This window comes from Mugil cephalus, chromosome 1 (assembly GCF_022458985.1).
Source record: "Mugil cephalus isolate CIBA_MC_2020 chromosome 1, CIBA_Mcephalus_1.1, whole genome shotgun sequence".
NCBI classification, from domain to species: domain Eukaryota; kingdom Metazoa; phylum Chordata; class Actinopteri; order Mugiliformes; family Mugilidae; genus Mugil; species Mugil cephalus.
The window spans coordinates 10718548-10737125 of record NC_061770.1 but is presented as its reverse complement, the minus strand read 5'-3'; the positions used below and the strand labels follow the sequence as shown (position 1 = coordinate 10737125).

The window sequence follows — 18578 nt, the reverse complement described above, 5'->3', positions numbered from 1 at the left end:
TCATTCCCGTCGGTGTATTGGCGCACGTAAAGCCAAAGCATAGCTTCAGCTTTGCCGCATGAAGCGGTAAATGGTGGATTTTCTCTCATTAACTGACAGTATTTCTTTTGCAGCTCTCTTTTTATCGGATGAAATCTGGTCTATGTCATCCATCCTAGGGCTACCGAGGGCCTCTGCTGGCAAACTGCGTCACCGAGTGGGCGCTGCAGGTATTCATCTGTAAATCTGCGTGTTGGGAAGTCTAGCCATGGCACGAATGACCTGGAAACCAAAGTGACTGAACTTTGAACCCACCATGGAGCCGGAGCCTAATTCCAACTCCGAGGCCCACCCCAAACCCAGATACCCACCGGTAGCCAGCTCCCAGTGTGAACTGGCCACAAATATGTATGAGGCCATGGGTGATGGGAATGTCACCCCGGAGGACTCGGAGGTGAGAGGTGGGAGTGACCCCAGCGCGTACCCTTCCTCCAGCTACCAGAGGAATATTCATCAGAGGTTCATCAGGAGAAACCTGTGGTTCTCGGACGCGGACGAGCAGACCTTCGAAGCGCCCGAGTGTGACACCAGGAGTAAGATCCTAAACATAAACCTGCGAACAATAGTGGACAGGACGCGGGGGACTAGTTGTGGGGTGCAGGAGGGCTCCAGCACTGAGAGCCAAGGAGGGCAAAAAGACAGCGCAACGGAGAGCGCCAGCGCCGACGAGGACAAGGAGAAAGGTGGGGATGCGTTAAATGCCACGTGCAGTGATGGCGGTAAAACTGCCGTCAAGGCGGCCAGTGAGGAGAACGAGGAGGAGGCGGAGATGAAGGCAGTCTCCACATCTCCAGGAGGAAGGTTCCTCAAATTTGACATTGAGCTGGGGAGAGGATCCTTCAAGACGGTCTACAAGGGCCTGGATACAGAGACCTGGGTGGAGGTGGCCTGGTGTGAGCTGCAGGTAAAGTAACTGTCCTAACAGTTTTAACTGTTTTTTAATGTACAGCCTCATAGTATCGCTCACAGACTAAGCATATTTATTAAACACATAAATAAATTATATTAACATATTAATCTTATTGATGCAGACGACTCTAAAGTGGGGAAACTCTAAACCACTTACATCTAGCCTCACTTTCCTTCCCTCCACAATTAATACACATGAAATCCATCAGTGATTAATATTAGAAGAAGAATGCCTGTCTACAGGACGTCCTCTGTCTGTCCGGCCCTCTCTGTTCTCTCATATCATGATAGCATAATGGAGATATCTTCGGGGAGCTGTCAATCAGCCCGTGCCTCGTGAAGGAGTCTGCTAAGTTGCAAATGGGTTACCACTAAATTTTAAATGGTGTACAGTGGAATAGTGATTGACAGGCATTACCAGCTGGAGTACAGTGATCGGCAGCTTCGCAAATGCACAGGGAGCGTCTGTTTTCGTGTGTCACACAGACGCAGGAAAATCATAAGCTTAGACTGTGCGAAGGTATTAACTAATTATTTCCGTCCTTTGGAGACTGCAGCAGGGATTATCTCTCTCCCTCTCCCTCTCTCTCTCTCCCAGGAGGCTTAGGGGCACAGTAGTAAGCATGACTGGGCCCTTTAAAGAAAGAAGAAATTACTGTATTTGACTCCCCCACCCCCCTCAATTTAGGTAAAAACTAAGAATTAGTTTCCCACAATATGTTCAGCCAACCATTTTACTCTGGCAGCTTGGCCAGCTGATAATGTAATGAGCACTTATTGAGGTGGACGGCGCAGGAGATGCCAGTGTGCGCTCTCTCTCTCCCAGCAGTGCGTCTGCATGTTACGAGTGGCGCTACGTTCCACATCCCTCCCTCTGTGCAACAGGAGGTAGGCAGACAGGAAGCAGCTGAAGTGCGCTGTCGCCCGCTGGTAACAGTGTGGCGGACAGAGGCCTCAGTGAATACCTAGCCTTGGGTTCTGAGAACATGCCTCTTAAGTAACCCGTGAGATCAAAGGATGCAAACTGCTGGATGCTAAACCTGTTTTGTGTGAATGAGGCGTCACAGGGTCGTGACACATCTCAGCCTGATGAAATTACTTCGGTGGAATGTGTACAGATATGTGCGCTCTTAGACACAGTGCCTTTGTAGGATGATGATGTCATGTAGGATGATTGCAGTGAGCAATCCTGCACCTCACTCAGCTTGACAACGTGCGGCTCAATGCATGATAGAATGAGCACTAGGAAGCAATTTACTGTATTTTATTTTCCCCCAGTGATGCATTAAAACTCCGCCTAGTGGTGTGTCAATAATGGATTTTAATCACAATACAAATGGTCATTCTGTAATCTCTATCATACGTGACATTGTAGCTTTGAGTTCCCATTCTCCCATTAGAAACTGCTGAATAAATAAAATACCCTGCAGAGCTCATCCATTTGTTTCATCATTTGCGCTCTGGTTCATCAGGTCAATGGGTAGATTAGAACCATTCAGTTGAACTTTGTGTGCCTGAGACACTAAGGTCCCTCTCAACAGAACTGCAGGTGATTTTTGAATCCACTAGTCTTCCTTCTTTGAATTAAGACTCCCCAAACAGTTGATTGAGAGGTGGTTCAGTTTTTCTTAAGTAGGTCAGAAAGTAGGGAATTTATGCTGATTTATAAATTACTGCTACATTGGTTGTCGATTCATCAACACAAAAAATGTAGTTTTTTTTTTATGGCTTTGACTTGTGATATTGCACAATAAGTCTGATTAAACAAGATGAGTAGTAAGAAATTGTATTGGGCATCAGAATATTTTATAGAAAAACAAAAATAAGGATGTCTTTTATTGTCCAAAACCCAATGTCTTCATTTTTATATTACAAAAGATAAAAAAAAGTGGCATTTGAGAATTGTGAAACTGGGAAGTTGTTTGTATTGTGGATTATATGACCTGTAATAAATACATCCGCTAACCTCGCCACCGAACTGACATCTGTTTATGTGAGGGACGCTGACAGCCAGCAGGGACTTCATCTCACTGGCCAATAGGACAGTGTTTGCATGCTAACTTTGGATGCACAGGGCTTGTAAATGGCTTTCACACAGAATCTAGACCTATGCAGGAATCACAATAACTGCTTTTTTTTTTTTTTTTACAAGTAGTGAGTTTAGATGGCAGCAGTGGGGACTGAAAAAATAATACAGAAATAATGTGCAGGAAGAAGTTGAATCAGAACAAAAACTGAGCTGGCAAAGACACAACTAAGATGAGGACGGGACATTTCCCTTAGTTTTTTAATATTAAAGGTAAACTGTTTTTAATACTTTTGCACAAGTTATTTTCTAATAGTTTGTGGTAGTTATCTTTTAAAACACACACGCACTTCTGCACAACCTTGTGGGAAGGTGCCGCATGGCTGACTCTGTGTCCATGCCGTTTTCATAACATTACAGGAAGACTTTTAAGTTGTATTTCCTGTGCACGTTCTTATCATGAGGATACATGTCCTACACATACAATTTATCAGCCAGTCAATTAGTCTTAGCTTAAAAAAAATAAAAAATAAATAAAAATCCATTTATGAGACAGCTTGAGTCTACACTATGTTCTTCACATGCTGCTGATAAACCCAGGAGCTGCCTTTCACTGTCAGATAATTACCTGATAAATGCTAAAATTTCAGTTGACGCTTCAATCACCCGCGTGCACCTTCGCTATCTCTTCTCCCTCTCTATTGTTCCGTATCATCCCCTTATTCTCTCCCACACTTATTTTCCAGACAGTCGGTTAAATGACATTTAAATGTCAGTATTATTGAATTTATTTCCATTCTTGATAGAAAGGTCACCAGGGCAGTGTGGCGTCTCACGCAGGTCAAGCAGAAGGTTAAGGAGGAGGATGAAGCGGTTTGAACAATACAGACGGACCCCACTGTGTGTGTGGAGGTTCTCAGTCATCCAGGTCATGGTCATTTAAAGGCCTTTTAAAAAGGTAACTGGACTTGTAGAGTTTTGAGAAGACATTTTACTGGCTTCTTCAGTTCTTCACCAGTCTCTTAGACCTTTTTTTTTATTTATTTTTTTATTTAAAACGCCTTTTGGAGAGCGGACCTCACTGTGTGGAAATGAGTGAGGTATTGTTGTCAAGTCAGGGTTTGCTTTGTTGTGTTTTTGTATAAACTGAACACTACTTAAATATGAGTAGTTTCATGCTTGGGCAGCAGACTGTAGTCCAGCAAATTAAATATATTTGAAAAGATATAAAGGCGGCAGGCTCACCTGGTTGGATGGTAACCGTCCCTGCGCAGGCTGGTTATCTGTGCCAACCTCCCACGCTGCCCACAATTGCACTAGATTTTCGTTGTCATATTCAGCACAGTCAACAACAGGTATCAACAAGCCTAAGGATTGCACCCAAAATAACCCAACTGTCTGTGTTTTGCGTGTTTGCCTTTCAGTGTTGCATGTCAGCGATGGCAGCTTTTCTTGCTCATCGAACTGTGGTGGAAAACAGGAGGAGACTTTCAGGATTTCTGTGAAAGATGTAGACGCATGAGATACGACTCTGTGATTTTCCACTGTTTTCTTTCCTCCTCGTGGTCACATGGCTTTCTCGCCTAGAAATCTTAATATGGTTTTTGTGTTTATTTTCTGTGTCCCCCTCCTTCCTCTCTCTCTCGCTCCCTGCCCCTTTCCTTCCATGCCCGTCTCCCCCACATCTCTGATTCTCTGCCAGGCTGCTGGTATAACACAGATGGCCCTAGCTCAGGCAAGGATGTTAATCTGAGAGAAGGATGCCTGTTGTGAGTTTGTCGTTGTCGACGAAGATCACTTTTTTGTGTCTCTGTTTGCCGTGTCTTATTCGATCATTGGTCACTGGAAATTATTTTCTAAACTTTGGAAACTTCCCGTTTCTGCCAGTTGTGGCTCTGTGTATAGATTTTTATCTCGGTGTTGAATGCTGCGCACACGCACACTGCCAACAGTTTACTTCTGACTTTTTGCAGACTTCTCTGTGGTGTTTGGCAGTGAGCTTGTTGTTCTGTAGATTAAATCTGGGTCCCAGATTGCGAATGTGGAACCGGCAGTGATATCGGGCTGCCCGACTCCAAGTGGCTTTTGGAGATTTTGACTTTCTTGCACCAAACAAACTGATAAAACACGTGAGTCACTAGGTCAAAATCACTGGGTTTTGCTGTAATGGTAGATAAGATCGATCAATGTTATGAGAAGGTGATGTGATTTTGAACTTTGCTTGTATTGTTTGGCTTTTTGGCTTCACGTGTGTAGGTTTAGGAACAATAACACCTCCGTGGTTGCTAAGAAGGAAAAAGGGAAAACAAAGTTGTAGATTCCCAAGTGGGTCATTGGTTACGGCCCATTTGACTTTAAGAGGCCCATGGCAGCAAGAGCAGCCAGACCCAGTGACTCTAGCTAACAGTGGCTTATCAGTGAGCCCATCGTCAGGCACACCTGAGCTTGTGTGTCATTCCACCAACCCAGGAACCCGAGGAAAGAAAGGTAAAGGTTAATTTATAGTAGAGAGGGAGGAAGGAGCTGGGAGAATGACTTTTCAAAGTTTACTAATATGACACTGACTTGTAGATGACGTCACACACTAAAAGCAGCTGTTGATAGGATCTGGACCTTTTCTCTGTGAGTGTTATCAGATGCGTTTTTAGAGAAGTTTGCATTGCAGTACTTTTGTTGTATTTCAGGTTCGAGTGCATACATGTTCTACATGACACGGTAGAATGGGCTTCGTCTTTAGTGAAGTATTTCCACACACATGGTGAACTGCTTCTAGTTTGCTGCAAAGATCCACTGGACTCCTCACCTGTCTTCTCTGAGGCGTCTTTGTTGTTGTTGTCACGTGACGGCGACAAGTCGACTTCCTGTTTAAAGTGCCACGGCACATCAGTAAAGGCGACTAGTCGACTCGTTGATACAACCCCTGGACAGTCACTTTGATGGCGTATGTCTGGACCACAGAAATAAGTAACTACAGACCACACTGGCTCTGATTGGTCTAAAATGCATTTTCCTTGTTGATGTGTCTCAACAGCCTGACAAGAGAGTTCTCCTTGGTTTGGCCTCCTACACACCGTCTACTTCGAAGCCTTGTCTGTGCTGCAGTGATTTCAGCAAAAGAAACTGAGTTTCATTTTTTAAATTTTAAGTTGCTTAATTCCACTCGCCGTTGTTTGAAGTACAGAGTGTCACTCAACACAGCCGACTAGTCTCTGGGTGGTGTTTTAGTAGCATGTGTTACAGAACAATACAGCCACATCAGCACACTGGTTTAAATACTTTCTACAATGTAGTGGTATAGGCTCCACATAGACTGGTCGAGGAGTATAAACTAAATTAGCCTGTCAGCCTCTAATACAGCTCCACCAGTTGTGTTAGAAAGAAATGAGTAACAAAAACAAAATAGAGCTAATGTATATAGACCCAGTTACTGACTATCAGTAATTACTACGCTTTTTATATTATCAGAAAAATTAAGCCTGTGAAAACTTGTCAGTTTCCTGTTGCCCCTTTTTTGTTTTCTGTCATTGTTATTTTCAGTCACACTGGAATAAAAACACCTCCACTTGATGCCCCCGGGTAAAACTATTCCCATGTTCGTAATTTGAACTCTGAATCGTGTTTACTGTATTGGTACATTGGTACTACAGTTACTTACTGCAGTTTCAGAGCCCACAAGCACAGTTACTGTTGGGTTTGGTTGTGAGACTCAGGTAAAAGAGCAGCAGAGTCACTTTGTGTTGTTTTGCCTTTACTGATTCTATCAGGATTAGGTGAGCAGCTTCCAGAGGTGTGCCTTACGTTGGAAGCCTTTGGCTGACAGTCCTTTGACCTCCCTCTTTCCTCCCCCAACTATAGAAAGTGTCACAACAGCTCATTAGGCCTCGTAATCCCTTTTGGAATTTAAAAAGGTTATTTGTATGAACAAACCTGCTGTACCTCTGTATCCTGTTAAGGCCTCCAGCTTAGACTAGGAGCTATGAAGACAAGGGTTACATTTAATACACGTTCTGGACCTCAACATCACTGAGCTGTTTATATAATAATGACTGAAAAACAAACGGTCTCACTGTAGCACTTCTAACCTTAAGTCAGGGTTGGTGTTCATGTCGTTGACATTTGTTGTGACGGCTCGTTTCACTTGTAAAGCTCCTTATGCGCAACAAAATGTTGGGCCTTTTTTTTCCCCCCTCTTGTTTTATTTGAGCTTAAGTTATTCCGTTGTTAAAAGGGAGTGTGTTTTGTTTGTGTTTCGTATTTTGCGTCATGGAGTAATCTATGGACTTTAATTGCATTCTTCTGGGATTTTCTCCAGCTTATTATGAGCCAACGGTGTTATCTAAAGAGGTGTACATTTTAAATACTGTTCATTTGATGGAAATAAACAATAATTAATAAACTGGAACTTTATGAATCTTGTTGTCAGCTGTATCGGAGACTCGCTGATTCAAACATATGGCCATTTTCCAATAATTTGGGATTGTTTTCACTGTGTATAGTGCCCATAGAATAGTACAAGAGTGTTGCTGTGACATGGGGCTGGATGATTTGTGTGTGCACGTGGCAACAAAAAGACCTTCAGCATCCATAAAGAGTCAGATGGTAGAGGTTATTTTTGTTTTCACACACATCTACAGTTAACTGGGAGAGGCCAGCACTCCTAAGTTCATCACCAGTTCACTCCTCTTGCAGCATTTGTCCTTTCTTTATTTATGGTATCTTGTTAGCCATGTGAAATATTATTTTATTCACCGGCACTGCGAGTCGTCTTTCTGCAGCGCCCATTAAGTTGTGGCTGCATTTACAGTTGACAGCTAAATCATTGGTGAAACTGGTTTTATTTGAAGGTACGGTAAGAGGGATGGTTTTAAATTCTCCGTTCGCCAAGGGAACACATTTGCTTTGGTTTTGTCAGTGAATGCTGAATCAAGACTATATGTCTCTGTGGCTCTAAGGAGTAATTTCCCCCTTGGAATTAATAAAGTAATTCTGATTCTCATTATTCCCTTTCACTGCAGAGGAAGATGGAATGGTAAAAGGAGGGGGACATTGTCCGGTAGCCGTGTCCTACTTGGGACCAGTCAACCCAGCATACCACTCTTCTTTGTCTTATCTCGGCTCAAACCCACATCATCTGTCATCTGCTAAAAGCAGCACGTGCAAGACTGCACACACTCTTCGCTCTCACTTTCTGGCTGGCACCCGTCCATGCTGATTATGTTATGCTTTAGTCTCTTGCATGCGACTTAAACACATATTTGTTCCGTTTGTTCAGAGTAAATGGGTAAAATTGCCACCCAGGTTTTCACGGCACCAAGCTAGTGGTGTTAGCTACTCTGTGGTTTTAGCCATTCTGAGTCTGAGTGTCTGTGTTGCCATTGAGCTTGGGGGTTTTGTGTGCAGGCGAGTGTGTTGAAGATGTCACAACCAGCTGTTATATCTTCGGTTCTGTTGGACGCACAGGCTCCTGCTGCTTTTCGTCTCCTGTAAAACCTTGTTAATAAGAGATGGAAAGCTAAGAAACGTGGCTTATTTGTTGCTTGAGCATAGAAGCAAACGGGAAGATTGTATTATAAACAATAGTATAATCTTTCTGGTGTGTTTCCCTGTTTTGACCTTTTGGTAGCAGCCACCTGGCTTATGAGATGTGTCCTTACAAGGAAAAAGAAATCGCATTACACGAAATTCAGTGCTGCTATTACAGAGCTTTAATAAAGCTGTGACGCTGCCAAACACCCTCCATATCTGTGTCTTAATGCGTCATCTGTCCTATAAAAGATATTTACCCTTATCCCATTTTTAAAACTCAAACATAGATAACTCTGCTTTTCCTCAAAAGTCCACCGTCAGTCGGGCTCTGAACAAAGACGCCATCTGTTGACAGTCGTCAGGGCCATTGCCTAAGCAACAGAAGTCTTTTCATGAGAGAAGTGAATAGGCAGAAAATATTTTCGTGTTAATGAACCACTTGCTCGTCAGCCAATGCGTTTAGTTTGTGTTAGAAGAGAGATTTATAAAGAGACTTCTAAGTCCTAATCAACATTGGCCAAGTCCTCGTAGACGCACTCAGACACTTGAACACCCACACAACACACAGACATTCCTTCAGTGATCCACAGTTTATTCTAGTCATTGGTGTAGCATAGCATATTTTGCCTGTGCTAACCTCAACCTTGTGCTTGTCATATCTTCCCCTTGTACACTGCCCATGCACAAACAGCAAAAGAATCCATCGGTCCGAGTCACATTGTTGTTTTACTGTGATAATATCTCAGTGTCTGGTTATCTTGTCCTTTAAGGCTCCAGCAAAGCATTCCTTCTTTTTCAATCGGTTAATCTGTCAGTTTATTTATTTTTTTAATTAATGATTCAAGTTTTTTATTTGTGTAGGTGATTAATCCTTTGTGGAAGTACTATAATAGTAATTATTATTGTAGTAACAGTAAGTTAAGTAACAGAACTTTTGTCAATAAATTTGACTCATACACAGTTTTGATGAACAGAACAATCCATTTCAGACTTGAAGTTTTATCAAACGATTTTTATTCAACAAACTATTTATTTAGTGTAATTAGGAAAGAGCTTGTGAAACTACCGCAAAGTAACACTGCAGTGCTCACAGATAACATCTGCTCTTGAAACTCTGTCGAGTTGTTATCCCAAAAACAACTGCCGAGGATTTTGGCAGTTTCGAGCTACTGGTTGTATTACTGCCCTCTACAGTATAAAAACATTTTCAACAAGCTTCTCCTAATCGTCTGTCTCTCCGTCTAATAGATTTCCTCACTGACAGTTGGGTAAGGGCTTTTTTTTTTTTTTAGTAAACCTTGCGACTCGTCTATACAAATCAACATATTTACAAACCGACATGGATGACCTCAACGCATTGTTGCCACCCTGTTGTCATTTAGTCTCCTCCTTGACGAGGCTAAGTGATGCATAGGCTACATATTTCGCTCAACGCCCTTTAGGATTCACACCACCTCTTTCTTGTAGAGAATATTCTGCCGTGCGCCCGTGAGTACTGGCGTGCCAATTCGCACAGCTTGGGTGTGCTGTCGCTGTACGGCAGGACTATAACACTGAAACCGGGATAATAGCGACTGGCACAGCTGCTGGCCAAAGCCTCCTGCAGTCATGACTGATGGGACACAATTCAGCTGTGGGCAGTCTGCTGGCTCATGTCTCACCCTGCACCAGCTTTTGTTGCAGCAGCGGAAGCGCTGCACTAGTCATCTGTTATTAAGGATGGGTGGGGAGCGTGGCCAAGTAAATTCATACCTGCTTCTCCCTCCTGGAAACAAGTGTTTATTCCAACGTTGTGATGTCTAAATGCGCTGAATAAGACGTGGCCGCAGGGGTTGTTTTTTTTTCTAGCATTCTGACTTGTAGTAAAGAGAGCCGTTCCTGCTAGGATCAATAAAGCATCACATTATCACTGTGAATGAGTCTGAACCTCAGCTTTTCATTGCTGTATTAAGAAGACGTAGCAAAGCCTTTTGGCTCTGTGGCTGTAATGTGCATGAGACTCTGCTTTTGTTTTATTTTACAAATACATCCTGAGGTGACATATTTTCTTTCTTAATCTGCTTTGCCAAATGTTGTGAGTATGCTGGGTTTAGCTGATTTTTTTTTTTTTTTTTTTTTTTTTTTTTAGCGGAAGTTGTTGACAAGTCGTCAGAATACAAAATCCCTGTCACACTATTGTTACTAAATCCAAATATTGCTAATCTGTTCCTTGTTAACGAAGGATCTAGATAATTAAGGCCAAGTTAATGAGGGCAAGAGGAAATTCTAATTAGGAACACAAAGCTGCGGACAAGGACCAACCACACATAATGTGCTATTTAGCTGCTGTAATTAGGGCTAATGCTAGAACTTGTTACTCCCCTGGATGTGAATCTCATTGGTTCACTGATCTTGAATATTTGAATTGAGAACTGTCAAAATGAATGCGTTTATAAGCATCTGTGTTAACATTTAAACTACTAACTGCCCTAATTATGTAAGAATTTCTGAACTTGCTGACATTTGGTCACTAGTGAATGTTCCAGCCTCTGGTCGCCTAGGAAACCATATATTTCGCAACCCAGCTGAAACCAGTAGAACACAAATATTCCTAGCATATGGCTTTGTGCCGTGGCTGTTATGTACTCTGAAACAAATTGCCTTCAATAACGCTGTCCACACGAGTTCAATCAACGCTCCGAGGCTGCTGCCTTGGTTTTTGATAGTACTTGTGTCACCGCTATTGTTTGTTGCCTCAAAGTTGAAGTTCGATAAAATATTTTTTACACTCGCTACAACTCTAGGAATTTCCATAGCTCTTGTTGCCACGCTGCTGAAGGTTGCATCCCTTGTCAAGAAATGACTCAACTTCTCGGCCGTTTTATCGACCCATTTGAGTTTATATCCAATAAACATTTCCTTCTGGAGAATAAAGTGTATTATCTTTGCCTGTGTGCTTTGTTCAGAGTTTGTGCTTATGAAGTTTTCTCTGTTTTATAACGCCATCAGCATCTATCACTCGATGCGTGTGCTTGACTCTGTCATCTTGTTGGGGGTACATCTCTCAGATTGATGATCCAGAGAAATGGCCTGCCTCAACTCTTGCAGCACCGCAGCTCCTCTACTCGCGGTCTGATTTGATTAGTGGGTTATCAGTGGCCACTCACTCTGCTATAGACCTTACAATCCCCGGTGGTACTTCAAAACAATTTATATCAAGCGAAAGTGCAATTACTGAGCCCAACCTTTATATTGATAATGAAACTATGATTCAATTCACTTGTCTACACAAAATTGTTCCAGTGATGTGTATGTTTGGTCAGTTGACTGTGTTTTCATCCTGTTGATTTACCAGAGATTCACTGGATATTTGTCAGATTTCTCTGTTTTCTTTCAAGCGCCACCAATCAGCCCAAGTAAATCTGTCTTCATTTGTCAACGTGAAGCAAGTTGGTTCAAGCCTGGTTTGTGCAAATCATTATTGATTTAAAATAACAGGGGCAGCTTTTGTTTTTAATGCTTCTGTTTATTTTAGCAGTGATGGTAAATCCTTTTGACATGCTTGAAGAGCATCCTACTCCGTGGGACTGGTGGAGAGCAGGTTTCAGTAATAATTTCACGTGTTGAATGTTTGTGCTTTCCCTGCTCTCTGCATGAGTCTGATGGACCAATAATCAAGCTTGATTAGCAACGCCTATTACATTAACAAGCCAACTTCCTTATTTTCATACTGCGCCACATCATTTAATCTAAAATAGATCAGAGACGTGCCAGTTTAATTTTGTAACACGTTACACTTAGACATAATGATTGTTTAATTAAGTGTCCAAAATATAGCAGGAACTGTACACATATCTATAAAAAAAACACTGCTGGCATTTACCAGTGAAAAAAGTAAATTCGGTAGATTAGGTGGCATTACTCTAAACTTAAGCAGTGTGCAGGCTATGCTCTAAATGAACCATGTATGTACATACACATGCATATAGCACGGCGGGCTTATGGCAGCATCAGGACACAAGGTCAGAGCCCTTATCTGGGATTTTAAGGTAAAATCAAAGCTGTAAAATGTACAGTTCCTAGTTAGGGAGTCTTATTGATTTAACTTTTAAATGATCTACGTATGTTGTCTCTTAACAATAAGGATATTTCCTCCTGCAGTTATAGGAACATAAGGCCAGGGACATGATTTCAACACGTAGTTTAGTACTTGTATGGAATATTGGCCTGTCACATTCCCAGTAGAAATCTATCACCACGAGTCCCACAGGCCAATTTTTTTTTTTTTTTGGTGTGTCATTCTGATATGATCGTGCTGCTGTGTGCGTTACCACAGCTGGGAACTAGTGCAGAGATGTAGTAGGTGGCAGCAGTGCAGAGCTCGGCTTTAAGGACCGTTTCCTGCTAATGTCACAATCTATTTTTCTGTTGCCTGATATAATTTTCTGTGTGTGTGTGTGTCTGCGTTCAACCTCGCCTGGGTGTGTCTGTGAAGCTTCTCAGTCATCCAGGTCATGGTAATCCAAAAGGCGTTTAAAGAAAGGCAACTGGACTTGGAGAATTTCTTGAAGTATTCTACACGTCCAGTTGCTATTCTTTAAACGCCTTTTGGACTCGCCTGGGTGGCTGCACACTGTTCTGTGGCCTCAGTCGAGCCTTTTCTTTCCACGCAGACGTGACGGGATTACATGCTCATGACGTGCACGTGCATGCACGCAGACACTGTATTGTAAACGTAACAAAATAAGTCATACTTATTCAGTCATACTTATCATGGGAGTGACATTCTTCCAATGTCTCGTGTGCATATGTATTTTTGTTTTTAATTCTCATGCCTTGAAAAACACTTATCATGGGAGTGACGTTCTTCTACTGTCTCGTGTGCATATGTATTTTTGTTTTAAATTCTCCTTGCCTTGAAAAACACCTCTGAGCCCACACGTGGCTTCTGAATTATGCAGAAGCCCCAAAGTCTGCTGTGAGGAAACCGGAGGAGGGGCTGCAGATCTAGAGGTGTTTAGGAGTGTACTTGGGAGATGGGGAACACTTGTAGTTGGGAGTTATTTTGGAAAAGCAGCAGGACTCCTGGCAACAAAAGAAAAATGAGTAGCATATCGCCTAAAGGGAGGGAAGCTGCAGCGCTCATCGCTGTCTGTTTTGTATTCTTCACTGTTGCTCTTTTTACATGTCTGATTTAAGACCTGTGAACTTCAGACCACGTGCTCCTCCCTTTGCAACAAAGAGCACTTGGGGATAACCCAGCCCAATTTAGGCAGCTCCAGCCGTCCGTCGCTCAGCTTGCCTCTGTAGCAAGAGTTCTCTGCAGAACTGAATTATTCATGGGACTTCAGAAGAGTGCAGTGAAAATCCCCACCCCCCACACACTTGAACACAAAACCTGATATGCCACATTCTCACACACACGTGCATGTCAGGCTTTGTCATGATACCACTTGGCTCCTCATTACATTTTGATCCATAGTTTATTTTTTTTGTTTTTTGGGCTGATTCGTCATTTGCAGTTTGCTCTCGCTGGGAGTCAACTCCGCCTGAATAATTAAATAGATTGCATCCCGCTAGGTTGTGTTCGTTGCGTTTTTGCCGTCCGTGTCGCCAGTCTCCGCGTAGGGTGGGGTCTTGCTTCTTGTCAATGCTCCGCGTTGAATGTGTTATGTAAGGCGCTGATGTGGTGGTTTGCAAAAAAAAAAAAAAGAAAGAAAGAAAAGAAAAAAGAAAATGCAAATGGAAAGAAAGAAACTTAAAGCGAAGTGCAGTCGGATGGGGGTCATTGTTGCAGAGAATTTGAGAGGGTGGTTACTGAAGATGTTTCGGCGCTTGTGGGGGATGCTGGGTGATGAAGAAGGGAGTGGTCGGCGTGAGGGGTGCAGAGAAGGATTGCAGATGTGGGGGGAGGGGAGAAAAGGTAGTGGGTGAGAGTGAGCAAGCAAGTGAAGGGGATGGAGAAAGATGAAAGGGATCGATGACAACTAACCTTTAGCTGCAGTGTGTTGTGGGTGTGACCACGTTGATGTCTGGGCTCATTCTCCCCGGAGTCATTGTGGTTTGTCACCCCTCAGTGTCTCTGTGGTTCTGGATATATCAGAGCCAACTAGTGAGAGGGCACATCTGACTGGATTATACGTTGCTTTAAATGTCACACAAATGCAAGTGTTCAGAGTAAATCTCACTGCTTAAAAAGGCAATGATCTGGATGTTTCCCCCACACACATACGCACTGCTGACTGTCATTATCTTTGCTACACATATGGTCTAATTAGAGATGTGTATTCAGCTTGAAGACTGACACTAACCTCCTTCTCACTCCCTCCATCTTTCTCACTCTCTGAAGCCATACTGGATGCATGAATTTAAATTGTGTCCATCTGGTAGTTCTCGTGGCGGAAATATGTTATGGTATAGATGGTTTGGGCTTGAAATTAATTTTTTTTTCCGCATATGTCATTTCTTCTAGGATCGTAAGTTGTCAAAAGTGGAACGTCAGCGCTTTAAAGAGGAGGCAGAGATGCTGAAGGGTCTTCAGCATCCCAACATTGTCCGTTTCTATGACTTCTGGGAGTCGCCTCTTAAAGGAAAGAAGTGCATTGTTTTAGTAACGGAGCTCATGACCTCAGGAACGCTAAAGACGTGAGTATCAACGGAGGCAGTGGTTGTATTTTTCACATTACAAATTAGGACTATCAGGTATTTAAATGAACATGACATTTTTTTTACGTAACGTTTTTCTCTTTCCTTCAAACAGCTATTTGAAGCGTTTCAAGGTAATGAAACCCAAGGTGCTGAGGAGCTGGTGCAGACAGATCCTAAAAGGCCTCCACTTTCTCCACACCAGGACGCCTCCCATCATCCACAGAGACCTCAAATGTGATAACATCTTTATTACTGGACCTACAGGGTCAGTGAAGATAGGGGACTTAGGGCTGGCAACACTCAAGGCTGCTTCCTTTGCTAAGAGCGTCATAGGTATGAGAATTGACCCGATGGCTTGGAAGATTTATGGTTCTCACAGTAAAGCAGTGGTGTCATGTTCATTGGTCTCTCTCGCTCTCTGCAGGCACTCCGGAGTTCATGGCTCCAGAGATGTATGAGGAGCACTACGATGAGGCCGTGGATGTCTACGCCTTTGGCATGTGTATGCTAGAAATGGCCACCTCTGAATATCCCTACTCCGAGTGTCAGAACGCTGCTCAGATTTACAGAAAAGTCACAAGTGTGAGTCCAGCTGCTGCACATTTTTTTGGGGAGGTCAGGGAACATAGAAATGACAAAAGTCTGCAGCTTGATGTTACAGTTATGTGGGTCACTCTGCAACTATTCGTCTACCTGGGTCCTTCCAATTAACATTTAATAGTTCTCCCCAAATGAAACCTGTAAGGGGAAAAATATCTGTGGAGAAATTAATAGATTGTGTATGTTAAATTGTGGGTGAGGAAATGAAATCCAGGGGTATTTAATTTTTTAATAGAAATACAGAAAAATTGTTAAAGATGTTGTTGTTGTTGTTGTGGTGTTGTTGTGTTTAGTAACCCTTACGTTAACCGTCTGGAAAAGTTTCATTTGAATCCACCACCACGCCTGAGGTACCATTGTTCTGCCTTTGTCAAAATAACTTTTTATAACAGCAGGGGGCAGTAGTCTGTATTTATAACCCAAAAGTAGAAACGGGAAAAGCTAGCACCAGAGTATTAAGAAAAATAAGTGAAGCTGTCTGTGTGTGCCTTCTGAACTCAGTTGGTTTGTTTACTTTCATTTATCTTCTTGTGGATTGAGCAACGCTAGATCAGCGAAGCACTTCAATGACAAAACGCTGAACGAGGGTCACAGACGGCCTGACCTTGGCAGATGACCAACCATTGACTCTGTGTGTCGCAGTCTTAAGTGGAACTGGAATAGAATATGGTGTACAGACAAAAGAGGGGCTGCAGTATATTTCCAATATTTTATAATTAGCTGTGTTCATGTAGATGAATTCTCAGGTTTCTTCGTTGAAGAATCTAATGAGCCGCATCGAATCACAAGGAGTGCACAGGCCTGTAAAAGCATACTACGAACAGTTAAGGGTGTCTAAAGTCGTGATAGACTTCCTGATTTGATGAGCAGTATTGATTTTCCACTCTTGAAACTTGGCAGGGTTAGAATCTAAATGATGACTCTTTTACCTGATGTTAAAGCAGTCAGGGCCTCTGTGTCCATGATAATGGTTAGCCAGCACCAGTGCAGCTGTCTCTAGATACTGTTTTCTATATTGTTATCGTATTTATATTAGAGTGACCTGCAGAGGCTACTCTGGAATATTAATAGGGGATTGATCAAAGTGAAATCCTGATAATGTTCTACTCTCTATACTCCTTGAAAAGATCAGCTTCATAATTGGTGGAAATGTTAATACAAATGATCCATATACTTATCATCGGTATTTTAGGCACAGGAAATGCCCTTTTCAGACAATAATGATCTCATAGGTTTGATATTCACCACACATAAGACTGCACCACAGAGTTGATAACTGAGGAAAAATAGACCTGAAGAGTTTAAGATTTATTAATGATTGTACCATTTTTAAAAGTGATTCTGCCTTAGATCAGACCAATGTTTCAACCGGTCAGTGCTTGCACATTAATCTCCCCAACTACATGTTGGTTGTGCTTTGAGATCTAATTTAAAACTGAGTGAGAATTTCAAGATTGATCCATGTCACGTTGACCACTGCTGCTGTGCTGAGAGTTAGCTCTCAGGGTGTGAGTGTGTGACGCTTAAAAGATAAGATTCGGGGTGGAGTAACACAAAAACATCCACACAGGCTTTCCTTTGTTTTTCCTTCGTCATGATTTCTGGTCAACACAGAGTCCTTCGATCGCGTGTCCACAACATTTTGTTTGGTATTTCTTTTCCTCAGGGAGTGAAGCCGGCCAGCTACAACAAGGTCATGGATCCGGAAATCAAGGAGATCATTGGGGAGTGCATCTGCCAAAAGAAAGAGGAACGGTGAGTGGCTTTTTCCTCTTGGCCCAGCGTCCAGCTCACAGGGCCCACAAGGTGCCCTCTCATCTTTCATGCCTCGTTTTGCCTCTCGCGCTTCATTGCTGTGGTGCTGACAGTTGTGTTCTCAGCAGCACTGCAATCTCCCTCTCAATCTGCAGGATGTCTTTCAGTTCTATTACATAATCCGTTTGTGTACAAAGGGGACAATAACCCTTAATTAGCCTCCAGTGTTTATTTTTCTTTTATTGAAGCATGATTAGGTCCAATAAGTTGCTGTCCTGTGAGCTGACAGCACAGGTGATGCATGACCATTTTAGTAGACCAATATATGTGTTGGACTAGATCATTATGTCCTTTCATTATTAAAAAGTACAATTCTTTTTGCACAGCTAGTTACAGCCGCTTTCATTGTTGATATTACTAACAAGTGGAAGCACTGATTAAACACAGAGCGTGTTTTTGCCGAAGTCTGAGCTTTGCTGTTCCTTCTCCCAGGTACACCATCAAGGATCTGTTGAACCACGCTTTCTTTGCCGAGGACACCGGTGTCAGGGTGGAGCTAGCCGAGGAGGACGATGGGCAAAAGGCCTCAATAGCCCTCAAACTGTGGGTGGAGGATCATAAGAAGTTAAAAGGGAAGTACAAGGAGACTGGAGCCATTGAGTTCACATTTGACCTGGAGAAGGAGGTCCCTGAAGTTGTGGCGCAAGAAATGGTGGGTGAATAATTTGAGAGTCCTTGATCACTTCTGTCATCTGGACCCTTTGCATAGTTGTGATCTGAGTGTTTGGTGCTTCGTATGTTCTTACTGTGTGCAGAGCTCTTATTTCTTGATCTGGGAATATTCTCGATTGTGGATTGCATGCGGTAACTTGTTCTTCGACAAAAAACAACGATAGTGGTTTAGAGTTTTTCCCTCTTTTTGTTTACATGGTTTTCCCCACTGGATCTCATCAGATAAGGAACTCAGGCCCGGCTAAAATCTGGCTCAGGAAATCCTTTATATCACTCATCTAACATTCTTCAGCACCATACAAATGTGCACAATGGGGGTATGAGGCTGGCACAGAGATTAATAAGAACGCTGGATAAATCAGAG

The 18578-nt window shown here is 42.7% G+C and overlaps 1 protein-coding gene across 9 annotated transcripts in view; it reads left to right on the top strand.

The window, feature by feature from the left end:
• LOC125005952 (serine/threonine-protein kinase WNK2) overlaps window positions 1-18578 on the top strand; it is a 41044-nt gene that overhangs the window by 790 nt on the left and 21676 nt on the right. For 8 of the 9 annotated variants that reach the window (XM_047581655.1, XM_047581692.1, XM_047581673.1 and 5 more), the window contains exons 2-7: window positions 114-943; window positions 14952-15124; window positions 15240-15460; window positions 15552-15709; window positions 17394-17482; window positions 17975-18194. In XM_047581655.1, coding sequence (XP_047437611.1) covers window positions 296-943; window positions 14952-15124; window positions 15240-15460; window positions 15552-15709; window positions 17394-17482; window positions 17975-18194 — 1509 coding nt within the window. In that variant the 5' untranslated portion in view covers window positions 114-295. The remainder of the gene's footprint in view (window positions 1-113; window positions 944-14951; window positions 15125-15239; window positions 15461-15551; window positions 15710-17393; window positions 17483-17974; window positions 18195-18578) is intronic. The other variant, XM_047581638.1, reaches the window with a different exon arrangement.